At 32.2% G+C, this 22,904-nt stretch overlaps 1 protein-coding gene across 1 annotated transcript; it reads left to right on the top strand.

The window, feature by feature from the left end:
- The first annotated feature begins 8,234 nt into the window (after positions 1-8,234).
- Positions 8,235-17,531, top strand: LOC126740512 (ATP-binding cassette sub-family C member 4-like). Its single transcript, XM_050446576.1, has 13 exons — positions 8,235-8,252; positions 8,877-9,056; positions 9,110-9,343; positions 9,397-9,647; positions 9,702-9,881; positions 9,937-10,093; positions 14,220-14,479; positions 14,540-15,530; positions 15,587-15,772; positions 15,827-15,977; positions 16,031-16,181; positions 16,241-16,471; positions 16,524-17,531. The coding sequence occupies exons 2-13, from the start codon at positions 8,977-8,979 to the stop codon at positions 17,420-17,422; spliced, it is 3,771 nt and encodes a 1,256-aa protein (XP_050302533.1). The 5' UTR covers positions 8,235-8,252; positions 8,877-8,976; the 3' UTR covers positions 17,423-17,531.
- Positions 17,532-22,904: the final 5,373 nt, after the last annotated feature.

Genomic DNA, 22,904 nt, shown 5'->3' with positions numbered 1-22,904 from the left:
CCAGAACTTTCAATCAGAATACCAGAAGCAACATCTGGAGCTCGAGCAATGGGATTTAATAAAGTGGCTGTAGGTAATTTTTTTAACTTACTGATCGAAACTGTAGATAAATATCAACTGACAGCCGATAAAATCTATAATGTGGACAAAACCGGAGTGTCAGTTAATCCAAAGGGAATGTCTAAAATTATTGCCACTAAGGGGAAAAGACAAGTCGGAGCCTTGACGTCAGGGGAGAGGGGTGAGACCGTCACTGTTGAAATATGTTTTTCGGCTTCAGGAGCATACATGCCTCCCATGTTTATATTTGGTAGAAAAAAAATGCAACAAGCTTTCATGGATGGAATTGTTCCTGGCGGTTAGCTAGATAGTGGGTGGATGGATAAAAATTTATTCTTTATTTGGTTCAAAAAATTTGTTGAAGTTGCCAAGCCCTCAAAAGACCGGCCAATTCTGCTTCTTTTGGATGGACATTCATCCCACACAAAAAACCTAGAAGTTATTAATTATATAAAATTTATAATTCTGACTTAATGTCTATTATAACATAGCAAATACTTTAGCATGGAAGACAGTGGCGTGCTTCCGTTTTTTACTCTGGAGCCGTGTAAGTACCAGATAATTGCTTGTTTAGTAATACAGGCCTATCAAAGAATTAGCCTATCACTTGGATGAGATGGCATAACGATCCCTTTTGTTACTTTATAATTAATTTGGCAACAGCGGGCCCCGATTTAGGTGTACGTGGATGTGCAGGTGGGCTCCTGCGAAAATTTAGTTTGTGAGTGTCGAATAAGAGTACGGTATGGTCTGTTTGCATCTAAAGGGAAGTTTAGACTTTTTACCCAGCATCATATAAATATGTGCGATAATCAGAGCTTTTGTTTGAAAAAAAAATGAGAAACCGGTAACGGTGTTTATACAATAACTACTTAATATGCCTTTATAAGTAAGATAAAATAAGAACAGAATTTAAGAAATGTACGTTGAAAGCAAAAAGTCAGCTCAAGGTGAGACGGCATATAATCCTGGAGAGTGAGATGACTTAGTATGCCACTTATCCCAATGTTATTTAATTGACTAAGGTATTAATATATTTTTTTATTGTAGATAATTGCGAAAAACATGGTGAGCAAATACGTTAGAAAATCAGAACAAATTGGGACTGAACAGAATATGACGGCAACACTAGAGGCTATTAAAAGCCAAAAAATGGGATGGCTTTTAGCCTCAAAAACTTATAACATGGTACAAACAACTCTTAGGAGAAGACTAGAAACGATCGTGGAGCAAGTAAAGTTTACCTAGGAGGATATATTCCAACTTTTGATATTGAGCTGAAAGATGAGTTATTTCGCCACATAAAAGAGATGGAAGTGCGTTTTTTGTACTTACAACAATGGACATTTTCAAGATTAAAAAAAAATCTGCAGGCTGAGATTGGTTTAAAGGATTTCACTTACGAAATCCGACAATCTCGAATCCAATAGCATAGGCAACATCCACTGCAAGCTCCTACTTTTAATAAAGTTCAGATTAATAAGTACTTTAATGATCTTGACAGTTTTGGACGAGTCTGGACCATCAAAAATATTAAAATAGTAGCAACAAAGGGTGGAAAGCAAATAAGTATTCTAACGGGTGCGGAAAGAGGACAACATCTTATAATTGCATGCTGCTTTAACGCTGTTGGAACTTATGTACCCATCGTCCTAACAAAAATATAAAGAACGCACTAATGGACCATGCTCCTTTAGGAGCCTTGGGTTCAGCTCAAGAATATGGTTGGATGACTGGAGAAAGATTTCTTAAGTATCTTAAGCACTTTGTCAAGTATGTCAAGCCATCGACATCTGTTTCAAATAATTTTTTTCATCTCTTAGATGGGCACAGTAGCCATAAAAGTTATATGATAACATATCTCAAAGAAAACGGGATAATTGTATTTTGCTTCCCCCTTCATTGCATCCGCCAGGTGCAACCCTTAGATGTTTGTTTTTTCTGGTCACCTATGACATACTACAATCCAGAATTATTTCGTTAGCTCCAGTCAAACCCTGGAAGAACTGTAACCCATTTTCAAGTCGATGGTCTGCTAAGAGGTTCTTTTTCTGCTCGTAGGTCAACCCAAGTAAAAAATTTATTAGTCGAAATTTATTTAAAAAAGATATTAGTCGCTTGTGAATTTTTACTAAAGTTTATAACTAAATCCAGTCTGGGCGTTATGTGGTAGTTTATTTTTAAGACCTGTTGCCAGCTGTTTATTTGTCATCTATCGAGACTATACGGATTTTTAGACGGAAGAAGAACCCATGCTATAGAGTGATTTACTTCAGAGATCGCCAAAGGCCTTGACGATCATGAAAAGGTGCTAGTGGTTTTTATGGACCTTGCTAAGGCTTTCGACACAGTGTCTCACCAAAAGCTCCTTGATGTTCTGGAACATTACGGAGTGAGATGCATTGTGTTGGAAGTGTTAAAAGTTATTTATCCTCAAGAAAGCAATACACTAAAGTAAATAACAACTTAAGTTCCCTAGAAATAATTAAAATCGGCATGCCTCAAGGGAATATAATGGGACCTGTTCTTTGCATCACCTATATAGCTTCATTTCTTGAACAAATTTTAACTTGTTGCAGTATTTGCAGTTTATAGGGATATAACTTATGAAATTTAAATACCTTTCTGATTGATTCCTGGCAGTATATTTGAATATATTATACATATTCTATATTGTAAATATTATATATTGAATACTTGATTCTCTTTGAACATTTAATTAAATAATAATTACAAATGTCAAAAATGTAGTTCCCCTGACAACCAGAGAAGAATTTTCTAATATGTGGTTTTCTACAGTATCATTGGAAAGCATTTTTCAAGATAATGTATTATTTCACCATGTATCTTTCTATTTAAGATTTTAGGGGTGTACCTCAGCCTGTCCAAAGGAGTAGCCTTGTATACAATTTCCATTATAATAGTTGGTTTTTCTTATGGGCGCCGTATTAGAATTTTAAAATTTTAAACAACCCTTTTAATTACCCTTTCGACAGTGTATCACACTTGCATTTCCAACACGTAATTTTGGTAATAGCTTTGTGAGCGAAAGAGAGATTTTAAAAGATTTTGCTAAATTTTAGTTTTTCCCAAAATTTAGGAAGTATTTGGAATTTATAATACTTACTTTATTATAAAAGAAAACTATATTGCGCAACTTTTCTTTAACTATGCCACCTCGTATCTTCTACCGTTTCCGAGATCCATACTGCTTATCCTTATTTTAGATGTCCTTTATAACCATTATGCAAAACTTTCTATAGTTTTAAGTGTAGTTGTAATAACCTACTTGTGACTACTATTACTATGAAACCAACTTATATCTTAAAATTTGTCCCACATGTGTTTTGTATATTAGGTTTTAGTAAATTAGATGCAACAGACTTTTTATTTAAAAACTTGACCCTCTTGAACACAAAATGAAGAAAACATCATGTTTGTTGTTGGAATTAATAGACTAACTTGTATTAAGCTTTATTGGTAATTTTGTAAAAAATAGCTTTTTATAAATTTTTTTAATTATTTTTGTCTCAAAAACATATTTTGGTAAGTAATTAATTATTTGTTTATAAAATTTGCCGTAAAACTCGTTAGAACATGCTTCCACCCATAAGTTGACTTGACCACCTAAATGACACCACTGTGTTTGTTGTATGTTTAAAAAATAATAATAAAAATATAATTGGCAGCATCATCCATGTCTTAAAAAATAACCAACATGGCCGCGTAGCCAGAGCAGAAGGCCTCACAGAAGGATCACAATGTATTTTGTAGGTGAGAGTTTTTTGTTATCATGATTAGGAGGCATCCTAACTGGTTTCAGCAGTAGAAAGATCTCTGCTACTACGACAGGTAAAACCCATATGTTTATAAACTTTTGAACACACTTTTATATGGATATTTATATCAGATCGCCTGCAATCTTATTTTGAATTTCAAAATTTATTTCGTTGACATCAACGTTTTTCGCAGCCAATATAACTCGTTCGCTTAACCAATCGTGGTTTTTATAATTTTGAACAATATTTGGGAACACCTCCTCGATAAGTTCGGTTTTTGATTCAACAAAGTTACAAAAATTGGGAGGTAAGTTAATGTATCCCGACGATGTGTCTACTGGAATTTTGCCATTACCAATATCAAGCAATTGTTTTGAAAAAGCTTCTCCAGATTGATCGTTCTGCAATTCGACTCGCATGTTTATATTTAATTTAAGTGTTTTGACATACTTCCATAAATTTGACGACTTCAAACATGCATTAAGTTCGTCGGCTGGTGTTGATCGTGGCATTACCGGCAATGTTTGTCGAAAATCACCTGCCAATAGAATCATCGCATCACCAAACCGGTTCTGGTTGTGTCGTAAATCTTGCATTGTGCGGTCTAATGCCTCCAGAGATTTTTTGTTTGCCATTGTGCACTCATCCCAAACGATAAATTTGCTTTGTTGTAAGACTTTGGCCATCGCACAATTCCTCGAATTGTTGCAAAATGGAGTTTCGATAATTTGCATGTTTAACGGCAACTTGAGTGCTGAATGAGCTGTTTGACCGCCTTCTAACAACGTAGCTGCAATACCTGATGAAGCAAGTGCGAGTGCAATTCCATTTTGCGATCGAATTGGTGCCAAAATTAATGAGATTAAAAACGTTTTTCCAGTTTCACCAGGAGCATCTAAGAAAAACAGTCCCCCAGTTTCATCGTTGACTACTCTCATCAGCGTATCATAGGCATGTTTTTGTTGTTAATTTAATAGGGGAACGTTTCGTTGAACTATTTCCGTCAACGCCTCAGAATCATATTCGGTTTCGCGTCTTAACTCTTGATTAAATGCGTCGTGCACATATTTGCAGATGTATTTAATAGATTTTACAGAATGGCAATATTCTACATTAATGTGTGCTTTAAATGTTTTGGATAATAATGGCGAAAATGGAACAACCCAATGATTATCAACTTCAATGTCCTGTTGTTTCACTTTGACAATTGTCAATCTTCCATTGTCATCGGTGGAACGGCTGCGATAAAGTGGATAGCCATCATTTCCAGTAATAGTCTCTGGTACTAATTTTCTTGGATAGCGTTTAGAACAATTTCCGTCAACCATACACGGTAAATTTGTACCTTTACACCTAACCATCAATCTATATGAAGAATAATTCATTGAACTAACTTTTTTGTTAGTTTCAGCACCTGTAAATAAAATGTAGTATATTAGATAATAAGAAGTATATTTGGTTATTTACCTGTAAGTGGATTTATCATCTTGATTGTAAAATGATACCCATCTCCACCACGCCAAAATAATATAGGATATTGTAACGCATCATATGATCGATGTGTTTCGGACACACGCTGCAGTTGATCGTTATTTAAAATAATATCATCAATAGACTTCATCAATTGTTGGCGCATTAAAACGTCTTGCATGTTCTCCTGCAGGCTTCTTATCGGCTCTGATAACAATTTTGTGTTCAGATGGCATGCGGTCTAAAGCGGTCTTGAATAATGCAACCAATTCGTTGTGTTGATGAAAAAATCTTTGTAGTTTTTCCACTAATGGTCTTTTCACCGAATTGTTGTATGCACAACGCTAATTAACTTGTTGTGTTGAATCACCCATAAAATAAATTTGCAAAAATTGGTAGTCACTATCTGGCGTTGGCAATAAAGATCCTGTTCTATGATATATTTGGCCTTGAATCTGCAAAAGGAAATATATTTAATGTAGGTATTGTCTGTATACTGGCAAAGTAAATACTGGCAAAAGCAACTTCTATAACACTCTTACTTCTGGTGGCTTTTTTATAGTTACCAATATACTTTCCGTACCATATTACTGAAAGCTACTTACCTTAAAAGTAGGCATAAAATTATCTCTACAAATTTTTGTTGCTCCAAATGACGTCATTTGAAAGCAATTATTATATTGCTGGATATTATTTAAAAAATGTTTTGAATCTGGATGATTTCCGGAAACTAATGAATATAGTGGGCCTGGAGGCGGTACCAATGGTGTCAATTTGACTTGACCACTTCCACAACACAATCCAAATGCTTCATTTTTTAAGTTCATTGACTTGCAATGTGGACACACAACGTTCATTTGTCCAATAGCAACGATTTGCTGCTAACTATAATCGATTGGTGCGTCGTAACTAAATGCAGCTCGATTTTGATTAAACCTGAACGGAACGTTTCTACGTTCTTGGTTATTCCTATTCCATCTATTCCTTTCAACTTCATTTCGCATCCCGCGTTGCTCGTTGGTTTGACTTGTCCGTATATGTTGTTGGCTTGCAGCATTTCGCGTTCTACGACTTAAGTCGGTTCGTCGAGTTATTGCATTTTTAAGATTTATATGTCAAATAAATAATCCCTAAAACATGTTTCTACATATAACTTGTGCATACCACGTAGTCTATTAAAAGTCTAATACCTGATAACATTTTTAATATTTTATGCCACCCTGTTTATAATTTGTCTTTAAACACTAAACAACCACTGTTGCACTCAACAAACTAAAAAGTTTCACTAAGCTGAACTAAGAAGAAAACTCACGAAAACTCGCTAAACAAACTTGAAAATAACTCGCTAAACAAATACACTTTTCTTTCGAATGACGCAAAGCATTAAAAGCAGAGACAACCAAAGAGACGTGCAACTGTGAACGTAGATGGCGCAGATAGCGTTTGCCGCCATAATTCAAACCTCGGCTATTAAGCATTTAATGAATTATTTTAATTAAAATCAGCCGTTATGTCTCACAAGTCAGAACATCATAATTATGTTCTGAGACAGAACGGCTGATTTTAATTAAATCAAATAAAAAGTTATTGATATGTTTTTAATTGCTCAGAACGATAGCAGACTTTAATTAAAACAATGCAATTTAATAACATTTAAATTGGGGAACTAAATAAACTAAATATAATTCTGAAACGTTTTGTATTGTATTTTCAGTATATGGTATAACCACAGTCTAACAATATACATATAGTTGAAATCTATATACTTTGGTATAACTATAAGATGTGCATGCATTTTCTTAAGTATTTTCATAATTTATAATTTAAGACGGTTACAGTAACATGCATACACATAAATGCAATTAAAATATAGAAAGATTTTAATTATCACAGTACTATAATAATATTCCAAAAAATATATCCTTTGGTGTAACACTCTATGGAATACCTATTTTAACTACAGCCTTGACAATTACCTTATGGAACATATTTCTATTCCTAACATAAGTCAAAACACTAAAATCTGTATCCCACAAAAAACTACAACTACTAACTACTGTAACCAAGTTCACCTGAATCCGATAGGTAATAAAATACGTAAAATTTAAGCACTCGTCCAAAATCTCAACTAATGATGTAAAACAAAACAAAATTAATCAGCAACAACAACTATTCAGCCATATTGAAATTCACGTGTTCATGTTGAGCAAGGATTGCACTGTTGCCGTACTTAATTATAATTTTAGAAATACTAGAGAATTGGACACAAGCTATCCCGTATTTTTGCATTCATTTAGATGGAGATGGAAGAATGTTGTCTCTTGACTACTCTGATAATTAAATACATTTAGCATTGCGAAAGATTAGTATTGTGGCGCCACCTTAGCTCACCTTTTATAAAGGAAGAGAGAGACAACGAAATACAATATATACAGATTAAAGAGAGCAACAACAATAGGATAAAAAGTTCTATCTAGTTGCACGTCTCTTTGGTTGTCTCTGATTAAAAGCAACTGTCAAACGCGAAAAACTGACTTATTATGTTTCAGAATGCATGCATGCTAAATAGAAATTGCTGAAAGCGCTTTCTGCGAATCTATTTTTAATATTAATGTCACCTACTGCCACCCAAGCGCCATCTATTTTTTATTTCTTAAATTCCTTTGACCGATAGATTTCTTTACTGACTGTCTTATTCTAATCGAAACCGATAGATGTCGCGCAAAGCATTTTTAATTTTTTTGCAAATTTCCAATTTCTGGTGCAATTTTCCTGATAATTTATTCTATAATATCCTTCTTCAAACTAAAATACATCAAGAAAAAAGAATTAATAAAATCGGTAAAGTCATTTTCAAGTTATTTAATGATCAAGGAAAATATGGATTCATTTTTATATATTTAGATGATATGGCAATTGAATCCCGATATTACCCATGGGAAGGTAAATAATAGATAAAGTAATTACACAAATTAATTGTTCGCTCCTGTGTGTTCTTAATCTTTTATATTTTTCCTTCAACTTTAATCACTCATCGAGTTATTTTACATTTTTTTGCAACATAATGGAATCATCAGTAAATTGCATATATTAAATAAAAAAAGTCAACATATTATTACAATTTTAAATGTTAAATTTTGACCTTCATCATTTGTGCTAAAGTAGAAATTTAAATAAAAATCATCCAGTATACCGATATAATTAATTAATATGTTAAAGTGATTGTTATATTTAAAGAGCATAAAATCAAAAAAATTATAAATATAACAATGTTAAAGAGCTTATATCTGTATCGACAATCGACATATTGAAACAATAACGTGTGAGAGTGTAACAACAATACCTCAGGATAATTGGTTGAATTGCGTCAGGAATATTGGCGATATGCTTTTAAAAAGTTGATTACTGACATGAGTTAATAAAGTTTTAATATTAGGCAATTTTATTTTTTTAAATACTACCTTGAAATTTTGTCGATAAATAGTGTATACGGAATAAACTTACTAAAAAAACCTGATTTTTATTAATTTTACTGAAAATAATTCTACTATCTTATCTTTTTTTAAGTGTATCTTTATCACCTGCTATATGCGGTCTGGAAAACTAAAGTGTGCTCATTCGCAAATTATGTTTATAAGTATTTTATTGTATAAGTCCACTTTTAAATATGGACTATGCCAATTTTAAGAAATGGGATAATTATAATCCTAGAGAGACTGCTAATATTTTTTCTATTATTACCTTCTTGTAAGTACAATACCTTTGGCTCAGCTTTAGTTTAAAAAAATCTACATTTTTAGTTATAACTATAGGATTTTGAAACAAGGAAAAAAACAAGACTTACAAGAAAAAGATATATACAATGTTATTCCTGAATTTGACGCTGAAAGGCTTGGTAATAAACTAGAAACCAAATGGCGTCAGGAAAGAAAAAAAAAATCCAAAGCGTCTATTATAAAGTGCCTGATCAGCTGTTTTGGATGGACTTATGTTATGTATACTTTGGTACAGTTGCTGTTTGGAACAGTTATCTTGTAGGAATAAGAATTAAACTGTTTCATTTTTATCAACTTCATAATATTTTCAGGCTACTCACTCCAACAATATTTTCAAAATTCGTAGCGTATTTCCAGCCTGGGCAAAATGTAATAACCACAATGGATGCGTACAAATATGCCTTTGCGCTTCTTGGCCTACAATTGTTTAACGTTTTTTATACAAACAACTTTCAACAACTTATTACAGAATATTCAATAAAAGTCCGCACTGCTGTTTGCTCCCTAATTTATCGAAAGGCGTTAAGACTTGACTCGGTTGCCTTTTCTCAGATGTCGATTGGTATGTATTAATGTTTATTTTAATATGTTCACATTCAATTGTTGATTTTTTTAGGAAAAATTGTTACTCTTATGTCGAAAGATGTATTTTCCATTGATTCGGGTGTGGGTTTTATTAAGGAAATAATTATAGGTTTGCTTCAGCTAGCTGTAGCAAGTTATTTACTATACCAACGAGTTGGGGTATCAGCCTTCCCAGCGTTAGGAGTGATTTTGGTTATAATACCACTGCAATGTTAGTTTATTTAACATAGTTTACAATTACAATCTAATTATCCAAGCTATTTTAGTGTTTATTGGTAAAAAAACCACTGACCGACGCATAATAACAGCAAAAAGAACAGACGAGAGGTTTAGGTTACTGCAAGAAACACTGAGTGCCATTAAAATAATTAAAATGTATACTTGGGAAACATTCTTTGAGAGGCTTATTCATGCGGCTCGTTTGTAAGTCCTTTTGAATTAGCTGAAATTTTTAAATCAGGTTTGAATTCTTATTAAAATATTTTTTATTTTTATTTTATTAATTTCATTTAAAAATGATATCAGTTAATTTTTTATTATTGTTATTTTGATTGCCTGTAATTGGCATTGCCGTAAAACCAAGGGCAGTTTGTTTGCTTGCAACATATATGATGCAATGATGCACAATGTTTTGTAGAAATGGCAAAAAAAACACTTCATATTAGGTAAAAATTTGTCACATTTATTGACAGGTACAAAATAATGCTACTGTTCCTTTTTAATAAAATATGAAGCATCTTTTTAAATAAAATATGATCGAATACTCATACTATATAAAAAAGTCAATATTCAAAGTTGAATAAATGCAGATAACGAATATTAGAGAAAAAGGCAACACCATCGCAACGCCGCTCGATCGCATTATTGATTTCGCCGACATAAGAAATCTTTACCAGTGACGTCGTCAAAAATATTTATTAGCAATAGACTATGCTTTAAATTATAAGCAATTATTAACTCTGTATACGTTTTTTAACGTACTTCATTAAAGTAAAGTTACCTATATAATAAAAAGCATTTTTATGGAAATTAAATATTTTATAATTATTTTAGATATCTTAACAAGTTTTTATTTAGGTTTATTTCTGTTTATCCCCTATTCTACGTTTATTATGACGGTTTTCCCTTGATATGATGTTATGACAGTATAGGTATTTACTTGTGAAAAGTTCGGCTTGAATCGCCTTTTTTGCATGGCACAAACGGCACATGTTTTTACCATCATAACAGTTCACAAAAATACTCAAATCAGACTATTTTCCTTTTTCAATCAAAAACTAACGAAAAAACATAGAACTTCACAAATATCGAATACAAAGCCTTTTGACAAGATGACTTTGCTTGAAAATGATTTTTGCTTGCGGTGTTGTCATTCCAAATTTTTTAGAAGCGGTTTTAGGAATACGAATGTTAATAATTTTTTTTTTGCTATCAAGATGTTTTTTTTAGCACTTAGAATAAGATATATCTATTTCTATATTTTATTTTTTATCAAAAATCTATACATTAAGTTTAATTAACATTATTAGATGCTGAAAATTTATTTTTTTGAAAATGTGTGTAAAGTTGAGAACAGAGAATCGGGGAACATATTTATAGACAAAATACCCCCCTTCCCGTGATCACATTTTGAATTTAAGTTGTTGCTTACTAATTCTAGTCCTTTAATGTTTTAAGGTTATAATTGTTTATAACCACTTTCATACATCAAATCCTGGGAAAATAAAAAAAAACGCAGAGGCCATGATCGAGCAATGACGCTGGATATTCCGAGACCGTAACGCCGTATTAAGAAGAACGCTTTATAGAGTAGGCAGACTTGCTGGTGCATTATCTTGGTCAGGAATCCAGCTTTAATCTTGCACAAATCAGATCTTCATTTTCTCAAACGCTGATGTAGAATCGTCAAGACCACTATATAGGATTGATTATTGACCATTTCACCTTTATTAATCCAGTCTCGAAACGAATCTTAAAAAACGTTATTTCAGTTAGATCATTCTGATTTTTATTATTTTGGTGGTCTTGGGTTTTTTTCAATGCATGGATTGCTTCTTTCATTTAGAATTGCAAGTATTAGGAAAAACCATGATTGTCAGTATAAATATTCCCTCTTAATTTCTTGAGCTTGGAAGTTATATTTTTTTCTTCTTCTTGTCGTGCCTTTTCTGTTCGAATGTTGGCGACTAACACGGCAATTCGTACTCTATTGGTGGCTGTACAGAACAGTCCAGTCATGGTCATTTTAAAACTTTTTTGAGGTTTTGAAGCCAGGAGATTCCTCTTCGTCCAGGTCCTCTCTTGTCGTACACTTTTTCTTGTAGAATTAATTGGAGGAGGCCATATCATTATTCGTTCCTCATAATATTTACATTTTTTAATCGTGGAAATAACTTCGCATTTCTCTTCTATTCTGCGTATGACTTTATTGTTTGTGACTCGGTCGACCCCGGGGATTCTTAAGATGCATCTGTGACACCACATCTCAAACGCTTTCAGTTTTTTGTAACTAGTTCCGAGAGACTACAAGCCTCCACTCTGTATAGCAGAACTGAAGAAGTATTACAGTGCTATACTTTTTTAGTACAAGGATCTTGGTTTTCAGCGTCAGGTCATAGCTTCTAAAGACGGTGTTAATTTTTGTAAATGCTGCTCTGGCTTTTGCTATACGTTGCCTTATTTCCAAGGAATGGAACATTAACTGTTTACATTCGGGCCAAGATATGTGAATCATTCAACTCTTTCAATTGACTGTTGGTTGATCGTCAGCTGTGAATTTAAGACTGGACGTTTGCTAATGACGATATATTTTATCTTCTTTGTTTAAGTCTAATCCGTACTGTTGGATAATTTCAGTTATACGTGTCATCATTCTTTGTAAGTCGTCTGGACTGTCTGCGAATATCACTGCGTCGTCTGCATATCTCAAGTTGTTCAAACGTTGGCCGTTAATTAGTATGCCTTCATCACATTCCTCTAATGTTTGTTTGACAATATGTTCGGAGTAAACATTAAACAACATGGGGGATACTACATATTTATGATATTTCTCATGCTCTATTGAAATTCCTACTGTCAACTGGTTGTCTACTTTTAGGTTAGCATGTTGGTTATAGTAAATATTTTTGATGATTCTCAGATCTTTATCATCTAAGCCAATCTCTTTAGCACTGATATAAGTTCATGAAACCTTACTCTATCGAACGCCTTCTGGTAGTAACCACTATCTTAAGATCTGTCTTTGTTAATTCTTGCCATCTTGATCTGCCTTTGTAATTTCAGTAAGCCTTCGGATGTATTGTTGATCGTTTTTCGTCAGTTTTGACGTCCTGAATCCCGATTTTTCTAGGTGTAATATAAAAATAATTTTTCCTGGATTAAGTTATAACCTAATTTTAAAACAATTGACTAATATTTTCCTACGCCGACGGGATATGGCGGTAACAACAAAAACATATGTATAATTTATTGGCATCTCGTCATCTTGATCTAATATCATAATTATCTTAATATGGCATACCTTACCTAAACGTATTATTTGAATAAATACACAGTGCTGTTAAGACAAACCACCCTTAATAACTTCTTAAAAATACATCATTTTACATATACAGGGGGCCGTTTAAATTTATATTTGACAAGTCTTGTCAATTATCTTCTTTCCTCCAGCTAACCTCACTTTGATATGTCACATGGGAACCCCCAATCGTGTGTTACATCATTGTAAGTAGCATTAAAATGTCTAAATACTTTAATCTAATAAGTGCTAAAAAAACTAAATCGGTTGATGTACCAGCGAATAGTGACCAAAAATGTTGGGAACAAAAACTGACGATTTTTTTAATATTTCAAAAATTAATAATTTTTGAACTTCTAGACAAACTATCCCCTATTTATCAGTTTTGATACGTGATTTGTCCCGCCTTCTTAAAGGAATGTGTAGGCTTGCTGTACCTATATTTCTGATTTCACACTTTTTAGAAAAATCTAGTGAGAAAAAGGCTTTGTCAAGTTCAGTCTTTTATCTGGTTGATTAAAAGAAATGTATTAATATCGATAAATGAAAAACTCATTGCAATGAGTGTGCACATTAAGTACAACGCAATGATGGCGTAGTAGAAAAGTAAATAAGGTTTCTATAGATAATTTTTAAGTCTTAGATGAACATCTACCCATAAAGATTTGTTTTAGATAACCAATAAGGTATCAGTTATATTACCCCTCAACAACATCCTAGCAGTATGTGCCTTTTTTAATCAATTTTTAATATTTGATTTCTTCGATAAGGATGAGTACTAAATTATTCAGGTTTAGTTAACTATTTGGGTAGAATACTTAGTACCCAAGTTTTTATTCTTAAACTTCGATTTTCAGTGTTTTTTTATTTAATAATAAAATTATAAGTAAATACTTGTCTAATAATGCGATGTTAAATTATGTCCAAAAGAATATGAGATTTCCTATGAAACCTCAATCAAGTAACCCTAACTCTATAATACTTCAGTTTTTATTAGGCAAACTGGATATATTTTAATATTTATATTTACAGAAAAGAAACGGATCAAATTAAAATAGTTTACTACCTTAAGGCATTTATAGTGACTTTTGGTACCTTTACTATAAATCTAGCTTTCTACGTGCTCCTTATTTTCTACATTGCGAGAGGAAATCCCGTAGATCCTGAAACTGTGTACTATGTACAAACTTGCTTGGGAGCTATCAAATTATCAATTGGACTACTTATGCCTATGGGAATTGCTCAGACTGCTGATATGTTTGCTTCGTTTAGTAGAATTCAAACTTATTTAGGTAGCTCATAGAATTATTCTATTTTCTTTATGAAAACTGTACTCATATTTTTGTTTCCAGATGCAGCAGAATACAAAAAACCAGTTTCAGATCAAGAATTCTACTCTTCGCAACCCTCAATTTATTTAGATAATGTTAAAGTTACTATTCAAGGAAAAGAAGTTCTAAAATCAGTGTCACTCAATCTCCAAGAAGGCCTTTTATTAATTACTGGAAATGTAGGTAGTGGCAAATCGGCTTTACTTAAAGCGATTCTTGGAGAGTACCCTATTGCTTCAGGACGTATGAATGTATGGGGCTCTTTATCTTATGCCACCGAAGAACCATGGGTTTTTCCTTCTACTATACGCCAAAATATTTTGTTTGGCCAAGCCTTTAATAGAAGTCGGTATGAGAAAGTTTTAGAAGCATGCGCACTTACTTATGACCTAAAGTATTTTGAAAAGCATGATCAGACAATTATAGGCGATAGAGGAATTAATTTGAGTAAGGGGCAGCAGGCTAGAATATGTTTGGCAAGATCAGTATATCGAGAAAGTGATATATATCTTTTAGACGATGTGTTGTCTTCCCTAGACAATCATGTAAATAAACATATTTTTGAAAAATGTATTAGAGGACTGCTTAGAGATAAGATATGTATTTTGGTGACCAATAATATTAATAATATCAAAGCGGTTGATTGTAGTGAAATTTTGGTGGTAGAAAATGGAAGTACTTTGAATTTGGAGCAACAAAAAGATGCCTTAGATAAAAGGATTACATACTATATAGATGAGGAGGGCAGTAGAGATAATTTAGTTCCTGAAAGTGATGAATCTATTAGTAGCTTTATGGAAGAAGCTAAAGAAACTGACTTATTACTTAATGGTAGTGTTAAGGTCGACCAAAATTTATATCATGAAAAAAATAAGGAAGGCAAAGTTCTTTGGAGCAACTATAGCAGATATTACAGGTTTATTGGTGGCGCCTTCGTAACCGTTTACTTATTCGTCGTTTTCTTAATAGCCCAGTTTTGCATCTCTTATTCGGAAAAAATGATCAGCATTTGGTACGTATTTACGTTTATTTATTGATATAGCTGTCTATAGTAAATATATTTTATAGGGTAAATTTGGAACCAAATATAACTAAGTTAGTCAAAAGTAACCAAACTGAGACTGAAGAATATATGAATTTGATTCAGAAGCGAGAACAATTTTTAAATATATACACAATTCTTATTTTAGCTGGCTTAGTATTTATTATATTACGATCCTACTCCAGTTTCTTCTTCTGTATGAATGGAGCAAGGTAAAAAGCTATTTTTAAAACGTAATGATTTGTAAGTTACTAAATTATTTGTAGAAAGTTACATAGAGCTATGGTAAAAGCCATGCTTCACACCTATATGCATTTCTTTGACGACCACTTTATTGGTAATATTATCAATAGACTGAGTAAGGATTTTCACATAATTGATGAGTATATGCCATTCTTAGTATTGGAAGCTTATAGGGTAAACTATTAAACTTGCTATTTAATGTAAATATATTGTTAAATATATTTCAGCTAGTTTTCATGATATTGGGAGTAATAGCTTTAGTGGCTTCTGTGAATTGGATTCTTTTTATACCCTCATTTTTTTTTATAATTAAACTATATTTCGTTCAACGCTTATATTTGCCTGCTGGTAGAAGTTTAAGAAGACTGGAAGCTGCTAGTAAGAACTAATTTAAAAAAATAGTCATAACTTGTCATCAATTATCTTTTGTTCTATAGCTCGCAGCCCAATTATAGGGTACCTCAACTCCACCCTTGAAGGTTTAGCAATAGTACGTGCTTCTGAGCAACAGGACCAACTTAGAACTGAATTTGACATGCACCAGGATGTCTTTACATCAACTTGCTTTATGAACCAAACTACCATGAGATTTTTTACTTTTATATTAGACTTATTTGGAGCCTTTTTTATGGGTGGAATCGCTCTTAAGTTCTTAATATTTAGTCAAGGTAAATTTATTACGATATTTTCATCATTTTATACTATATAACTTTTATTTAGGTACAACTGCAGGTGATGTAGGTCTTGCATTAACTCAATCAACAATGTTAGCAGGTCTTATCCAATATGCTGTACGTCAACTAACAGAAATAGAAAATGTAATGACCTCAGTGGAAAGAGTACTTGAGTATGCGGATGCTGAGCTTGAGTCAAAAACGGGAAAAAAACTTGAAAATTGGCCTTTAGAAGGTGCCATAACATTTGAAGATGTTTGTTTGACATATAAATTTGATGGCCGTTCTGTTCTTAACAATGTTAGTTTTAATATAAGTGGCGGTACTAAGCTCGGCATTGTTGGACGAACTGGAGCCGGAAAATCCTCCATAATTTCCATCCTATTCAGACTTTACGACTATGAAGGTTTCATACGCATTGACGGTGAAGATATTTCAAAGCTGTCGCTAGATTTCTTACGATCAAAGATCAGTATTATTCCTCAGGATCCTATATTATTTTCTGGAACTATTCGTTCGAATATAGACCCATTTCAGCAGTTTTCAGATAAGGAAATTTGGAGTGCGTTGGAAAAAGTACATATAAAATCATTTATAAAGACATTAAGTCAACCAGTAAAAGACCTCGCAAGCATGTATAGCTCTGGACAGAAACAGTTATTGTGCCTAGCCCGTGCAGTAGTTCAAAACAACAAAATTATTGTTTTAGATGAAGCCACAGCTAATATTGACCCAGAGACGGACCTTTTACTACAAAAAACTGTAGAAGAATGCTTTAAGAAATGCACAGTGCTTACTATAGCTCATAGATTAAACTCTGTTATGAAATGTGATAAGATATTGGTCTTGGATAATGGACGAATAGTAGAGTTTGATGAGCCTAAGGTCTTAATTGGGGATTCCAATGGAATACTGGCTAAAATGTTGCCAGGGGAAAGTTTGTAATATATGTATTAAGTGTGTTAATTTTCTGGTTTTTGTTTGTATAAGACTGAATAATAAAATTTTAGCTATGGCTAAATGAATAAAAAAATGTTAAAATATTATTTCAGAAGACATACTTTTAATAATAGATTAGAATAAAATTTGTAAATTCTTTTAAAATGAATGAATGAAGTGCATGCATTTTTAAGCCATATGAAGCTCCATAACTATCTTTGCATCTTTATCATTATCATCATATGTATAATATTAAAACGATTTATATCATTAAGATAGAAATTCCTGATAATTATTTAAGAAGAACAATGATACTGAACTGATAATTACTTCAACAGAACAACTGCACTGAGAAAAAACAGGTTAGCTAAACATGTTAGTTGACATTTTTTAGTTGATTCAATTTTTGTGTCTCTATTATTCCAGCTATTTTAAATTAGTTGGACCTTGCAAGCTACTATAATATACAACTAACTGTTATACAACTGACTTTATCAGCTCCAATAACGACTATTTTTTGATAACGTATCTTACTACAAATTTAGTTGTGATAACCTGGTTCAAGCAACTAATGTTTGTTTGTTCATTCTTCGGAAGCTTTCGAACCCAAGATTTTAGGAAATAATACTTATTACAAGTAGTACCTCAGCCCCGAAGTTTACCGAAACCTCAGTTTGTCGGATCACTTTGAGTCTCATCATGGTCATTCAGTGCTGCCAACCGTACGGTAATTACCATACTTGTACGGTATTTTCAGGTAAAATACGGTATACGGTCCAAACATGCTTACCGTACGCAGTTGTACAGTAATTTAACACTATAAAAATGTACCTATATTTTTACAATTTATTTATAATTTAATACAATATCAAAATGGCAAAAAAGGCCTTTTTAGGCCATGAAACCAAAAATTATTGAGTAATTATTTTTCCTTATAAATTATAAATATGACAACACCGATTTAATGTGGCAACATCTTATTTGTTTCTGACGCTCACGTATAATGTTGATGACTTCGGGGAAATACCAAAACCAAACCTAATAAAGATAGTTTTAAGTTTCGGCGCATATAAGGTCTTAGTAGTTAGTCTGGTTTGTCACAGTTGTGTGTTACCTCTTTTTATTTATAATGTCTGATAGTGATTCAAGTGATCTATCCAACCAAAAAAGCCGAAAACTCAAAATTGTGCTCAGGTACATTTTAAAATAAAAATTAATGTAGTTTGTAGTATTAAAATGTCATGTTTTTTGTTATAGCAATTTAAAAACTCGTGGATTTCATTGCCTGAGTTTAGTTCTTCGCTTCGTTCTGTACAGAATAATACCTTTAAGGATAAATGTGTTTTATGCAATGTGCAATTCGTTAGTGAATTGTCCACCATTAAAAAATATAAAAAATCTGCCAAACATAAAGGTAATACTTTAATTAAAAATAAATTTAGTATATATTTCTTATGCAATAATGGATCATCTATGTCCATTGTTGAAAAAAATGTTTCCGGACTCAAAAATTGCAAAAGATTTGGTTGTTCGAAGAACTACATCTAGGGCAATTATAACAAATGTTATTAGTTCAAGCCACAAAAGTATATTATCAAATAAATTAAAAACAGTAAAATTTAACATTTTAACCGATGAATCAACCGATATTGCAGCTGTAAAATCGGCATGTGTAGTAGTTCGGTATTTTAATGAGGAGGGTGGAAAAATTATAACATCATTATAAGAACTAACTTCTGTATTTAATAACAAAACAGAATCACGGTCTCAAGGCAATGCAGAACACTTATTCAGCACATTAATGGACACATTTTATAAATATGAAACACCGCCAAGTAACATTATTAGATTTGCATCAGATGGTTGTAATGTTATGATGGGCCAATACAACTTGGTTGCATCGAAATTTAAAGAACTCTGTCCAGGAATTTTCGTTTTGAAAATGTATATGCCATTCTCTGCATTTGTGCAGCAGCGAAGCATGCAAAAGCTTACCAAGATCGGTTGATGATCTTGCCCGAAACGTTTACGCTTTTTTTAAGGTAGGACAGGTCCTTTACAATACTCTTTTTACAAGTTGTATTTATACATTTATTCTTTATAGTCGAGCAGCAAACGACAGTGTGAATTCGGGCAATTTCAGATCTTTGCCGAAGTCGATGTACATAAAATTTTGCATCCTTCACAAATCCGATGACTTTCGGTTGCCGCAGTAGTGCAAAGAATGTTAAAACAATGGTCAGCTCTTAAATTGTTTTTTACATCGAAGCTATTAGATCAACGTTTACTGGCAGTCGAGTAAGTACACCAGGCTCTGCATGATCCATTTACAAAATTGTATTTTATGTTTTTAAACCATGTTTTGCCCTTAATAAAAGTTAATACTTTAAACTAATACTTTCAGTCCAAAAAAGTGTTGGTATATAAAATGCATGAAGTTATGACTAACACTTATAAAGAATTCCTGCTTTGTTTTATGGTATGTCGTTACGTCACAACAACCGATCTTTCATTAATTGATCCAACAAACAAAACCTATTTTATGCCTTCAAATCAATTGTACCTCGGGGTAGAAGTTTTAAATGAAATAAAAAAGAAGGAAATTTCAGATAGGCCTGATTTGCTAGAGCACTTTTTCGAACGATGTCAACAATTTTATAGTGTCCTTTGTACCGAAATTAAAAAAAGATATAATTTTGATGATTCAGTCCTATCAAAAATGTATATCTTTTCTCCAAATAATGCCATATCCAATAAAATTCGGAAACAATTTCCATCCTTAGCAGGCATATTAACACAAATGCCACGATTTTTTTCTCCCGAGGCTACGCAACAAATAGATGATGAATGGAGGATTCTACCTAATTACAATTTTCCGCCGGAATTCATAACTTTAGATAATAAAATTGATATTTTTTGTGGAAAACTTTATATATATAAAGATGAGGCAAATATTTCAGTTTTCATCAATTTGGCACGTTTTGTTTTAAACATATTATCTTTGCCCCATTGAAACGCAGCTTGCGAAAGAATTTTTAGTAAAGTTAATTTGGTTAAAACAAAAACTAGAAATTCATTTATTATAAACACAGTCAATGGCTGTCTTCTGACAAACCAATGTGTAAAGGAAGAAGGAAGCTGTGTTTTCCCCAAGCAAGGACATGATTTCTAGGATGACCAAAAAAAATATGTATCCTCCCAAGACTGAAGAAGTATCGTCTAATGAGGCCGAAAACAAGGACGAATTTTCAATAGAAAATGAATATTAGCACCATGTTTAACTTAATTTTATATTTCTTTTATATTTTTTTTGCCATATTAAATATTTTTAGGGCTATTATTAAAAAGGAATATCTATATTTTGTTACTATTTTGTTATTTGTATTTGTTTGCATTATTATTACAATATTGGTTTAATTTTAATTTTTTTTAATACCTCTTGTTAGCATTAATTTGAGTTTTGGTATTAGTTTATGTTTATGTTATTTGTATTTAATTTTGATAAATTAAAGTGCTGAATGAAAATTTGTTTATTATTTTAATTTTTTTTGACCATAAGGGCAACTCAAAACACATAAAACTGTATATTACCCAATGTTATAAAATTATTTCAAGTACGGTAATTCTGCTTCCAATGCGGTAATTACGGGCTACAAGTACGGTAATACAAAACTCTAAGGTTGGCAGCACTGTGGTCATTACATCATTAGTCTCTAATGCCATTTGGTGCGGTCGTTTGTAACCCTATATGATCTCGTATTCTGCGCATATACGTTTACCCTTCGCTTATAGTGAATATAAGAAATCACCTTTACTGAAATGGACAATAATAGTTACAAAGTCCAGCTAATAAGTTCGTGCCTAGAAACTTATTTAGATGCGTTTGCAGGTAAGTACCTCTGATTTTTCAAATATAGCATTACTTTTATAGCATTTCATTTTTAAATAGTGTTTATGTAGGGTGACTGGCGATTGGCATTTCAACAGAGAGGAGGCAAGAGTGAGGTGTTACCTATGTTTTTAGTTACTTTTTAGTTGAATAGAATTTTATTTATATATTTAATTTTGGTAGCTGAAATATTGTTTTTTTCTTTGTAAATGTTTTTTTATTGATTTTTAGTTAAAAGTGCATTGTTGTGTATTTAATTTTTAAATAAATATTTTTTTAATAATCATTTTAGTCCAGTGCTTTTTCATCTACTTTTTTTTGTATAACAATTAATACTTTTTGTTATGATATGATTGAAAAAATATAGTATTTTGGTTTAAGACGAGTCTAAACTAAGCAAGCAAACTGTCTTCAAACGTGTGCATACATTTTGTGCCCTGCATGATATGGAGGAAAGACGCTCCCGAATTTGTGGACTTAAATCTGTTCATCATGAAGTGCACAAAATATTTACAAAGGCTTAAAGACATTTTGCTTGGCTCGTAATTTGCACTAGACCTTAACGAAGATTATTAGTTAGCATTACTAAGATTATAATTTGTCACAAACAAAATAATAACAAAAACTATTTTTTTTTACTAAAATTGTTTTGTTAGAACAAAAACAGTTCTTTATCATGTCACAAATTTATTGGTTATTGTGACCAAAATTATTGATGGTCATACAAAAGTTATTAGTTGTCATAACAAAAATTATTGGTTGCTGATGCGATGAATAATATTAAAAGAAAGCAGAAAAGTTAGTTGTGAAGACTGAGCTTATTAGTTTCAGTGAAGAAGAACTACAGTTTGTGTACTCACTTTTTGCTTTATGATACCTTAAACACTTAGTTCTATTATCAACAAACTTAAAATTTTTAATAAAATTTGTAAAGTACTGCAACAATGTTCTTTATTTTAAATAACCAAAAAATTTAGTTACCTAAACCATAGTAAGAGTTCTAAAAAAGCTACTAGAGTTTTAGTTGCCGTAACGATAGAACCGTCCTGTTCCTCGTACTATTTTATACCTGCTCTTATAACTAATTTGTTGACCTGTCCTCTATGCTATCCACACTTTCAAGCTACTATTACAAAGTTTTTAGTTATGGCAGCCTTTTTTTCTCAGTGTGCAAAAACGCTAGAACTACAACCTAAAACTATAAAGTTATTTTCTGTCGTTTATCAAATTAGCAGTCTCTAAGCAATATGATGCATTGATCCAGATTTTTGATGGTCTCCAAGTAAAACTACCCTTATGACGTTGGGGTTGTCCCAGGGTTGGTTCAAGAGTTTGCAGCAGTTCTCACTGGAAGAGCTGCTCCGCCCGTACTTTTTCATAACTTAACACTGTTTAAGTATTGGATTTTGATCTTATCAAAATACCACTACCATATATTCCAAATTTCTTAACATTTAGGAAGTTCTTAGTTATAACAAAAAAATTTTTTTCATGATAACTTTATAGCTTTAATAAACACCCTGCAAAATTATATTAAGTATAAGCTTAGAAAGAAATATTTTTAATTTTTTACAGTAGGTTAAAATAAAACACGAATAA

The sequence above is a fragment of the Anthonomus grandis genome, chromosome 9, assembly GCF_022605725.1.
Source record: "Anthonomus grandis grandis chromosome 9, icAntGran1.3, whole genome shotgun sequence".
Classification (NCBI taxonomy): domain Eukaryota; kingdom Metazoa; phylum Arthropoda; class Insecta; order Coleoptera; family Curculionidae; genus Anthonomus; species Anthonomus grandis.
This window is presented reverse-complemented; position numbering and strand designations above follow the sequence as displayed.

Bases quoted from the DNA above. Each gene is read 5' to 3' on its own strand.
- LOC126740512 (XM_050446576.1), top strand. From the start codon at position 8,977: ATGGACTATGCCAATTTTAAGAAATGGGATAATTATAATCCTAGAGAG. The intron at 9,344-9,396 runs GTAGGAATAAGA...TAATATTTTCAG, and splicing joins CTGTTTGGAACAGTTATCTT to GCTACTCACTCCAACAATAT. The intron at 16,472-16,523 runs GTAAATTTATTA...ACTTTTATTTAG, and splicing joins GTTCTTAATATTTAGTCAAG to GTACAACTGCAGGTGATGTA.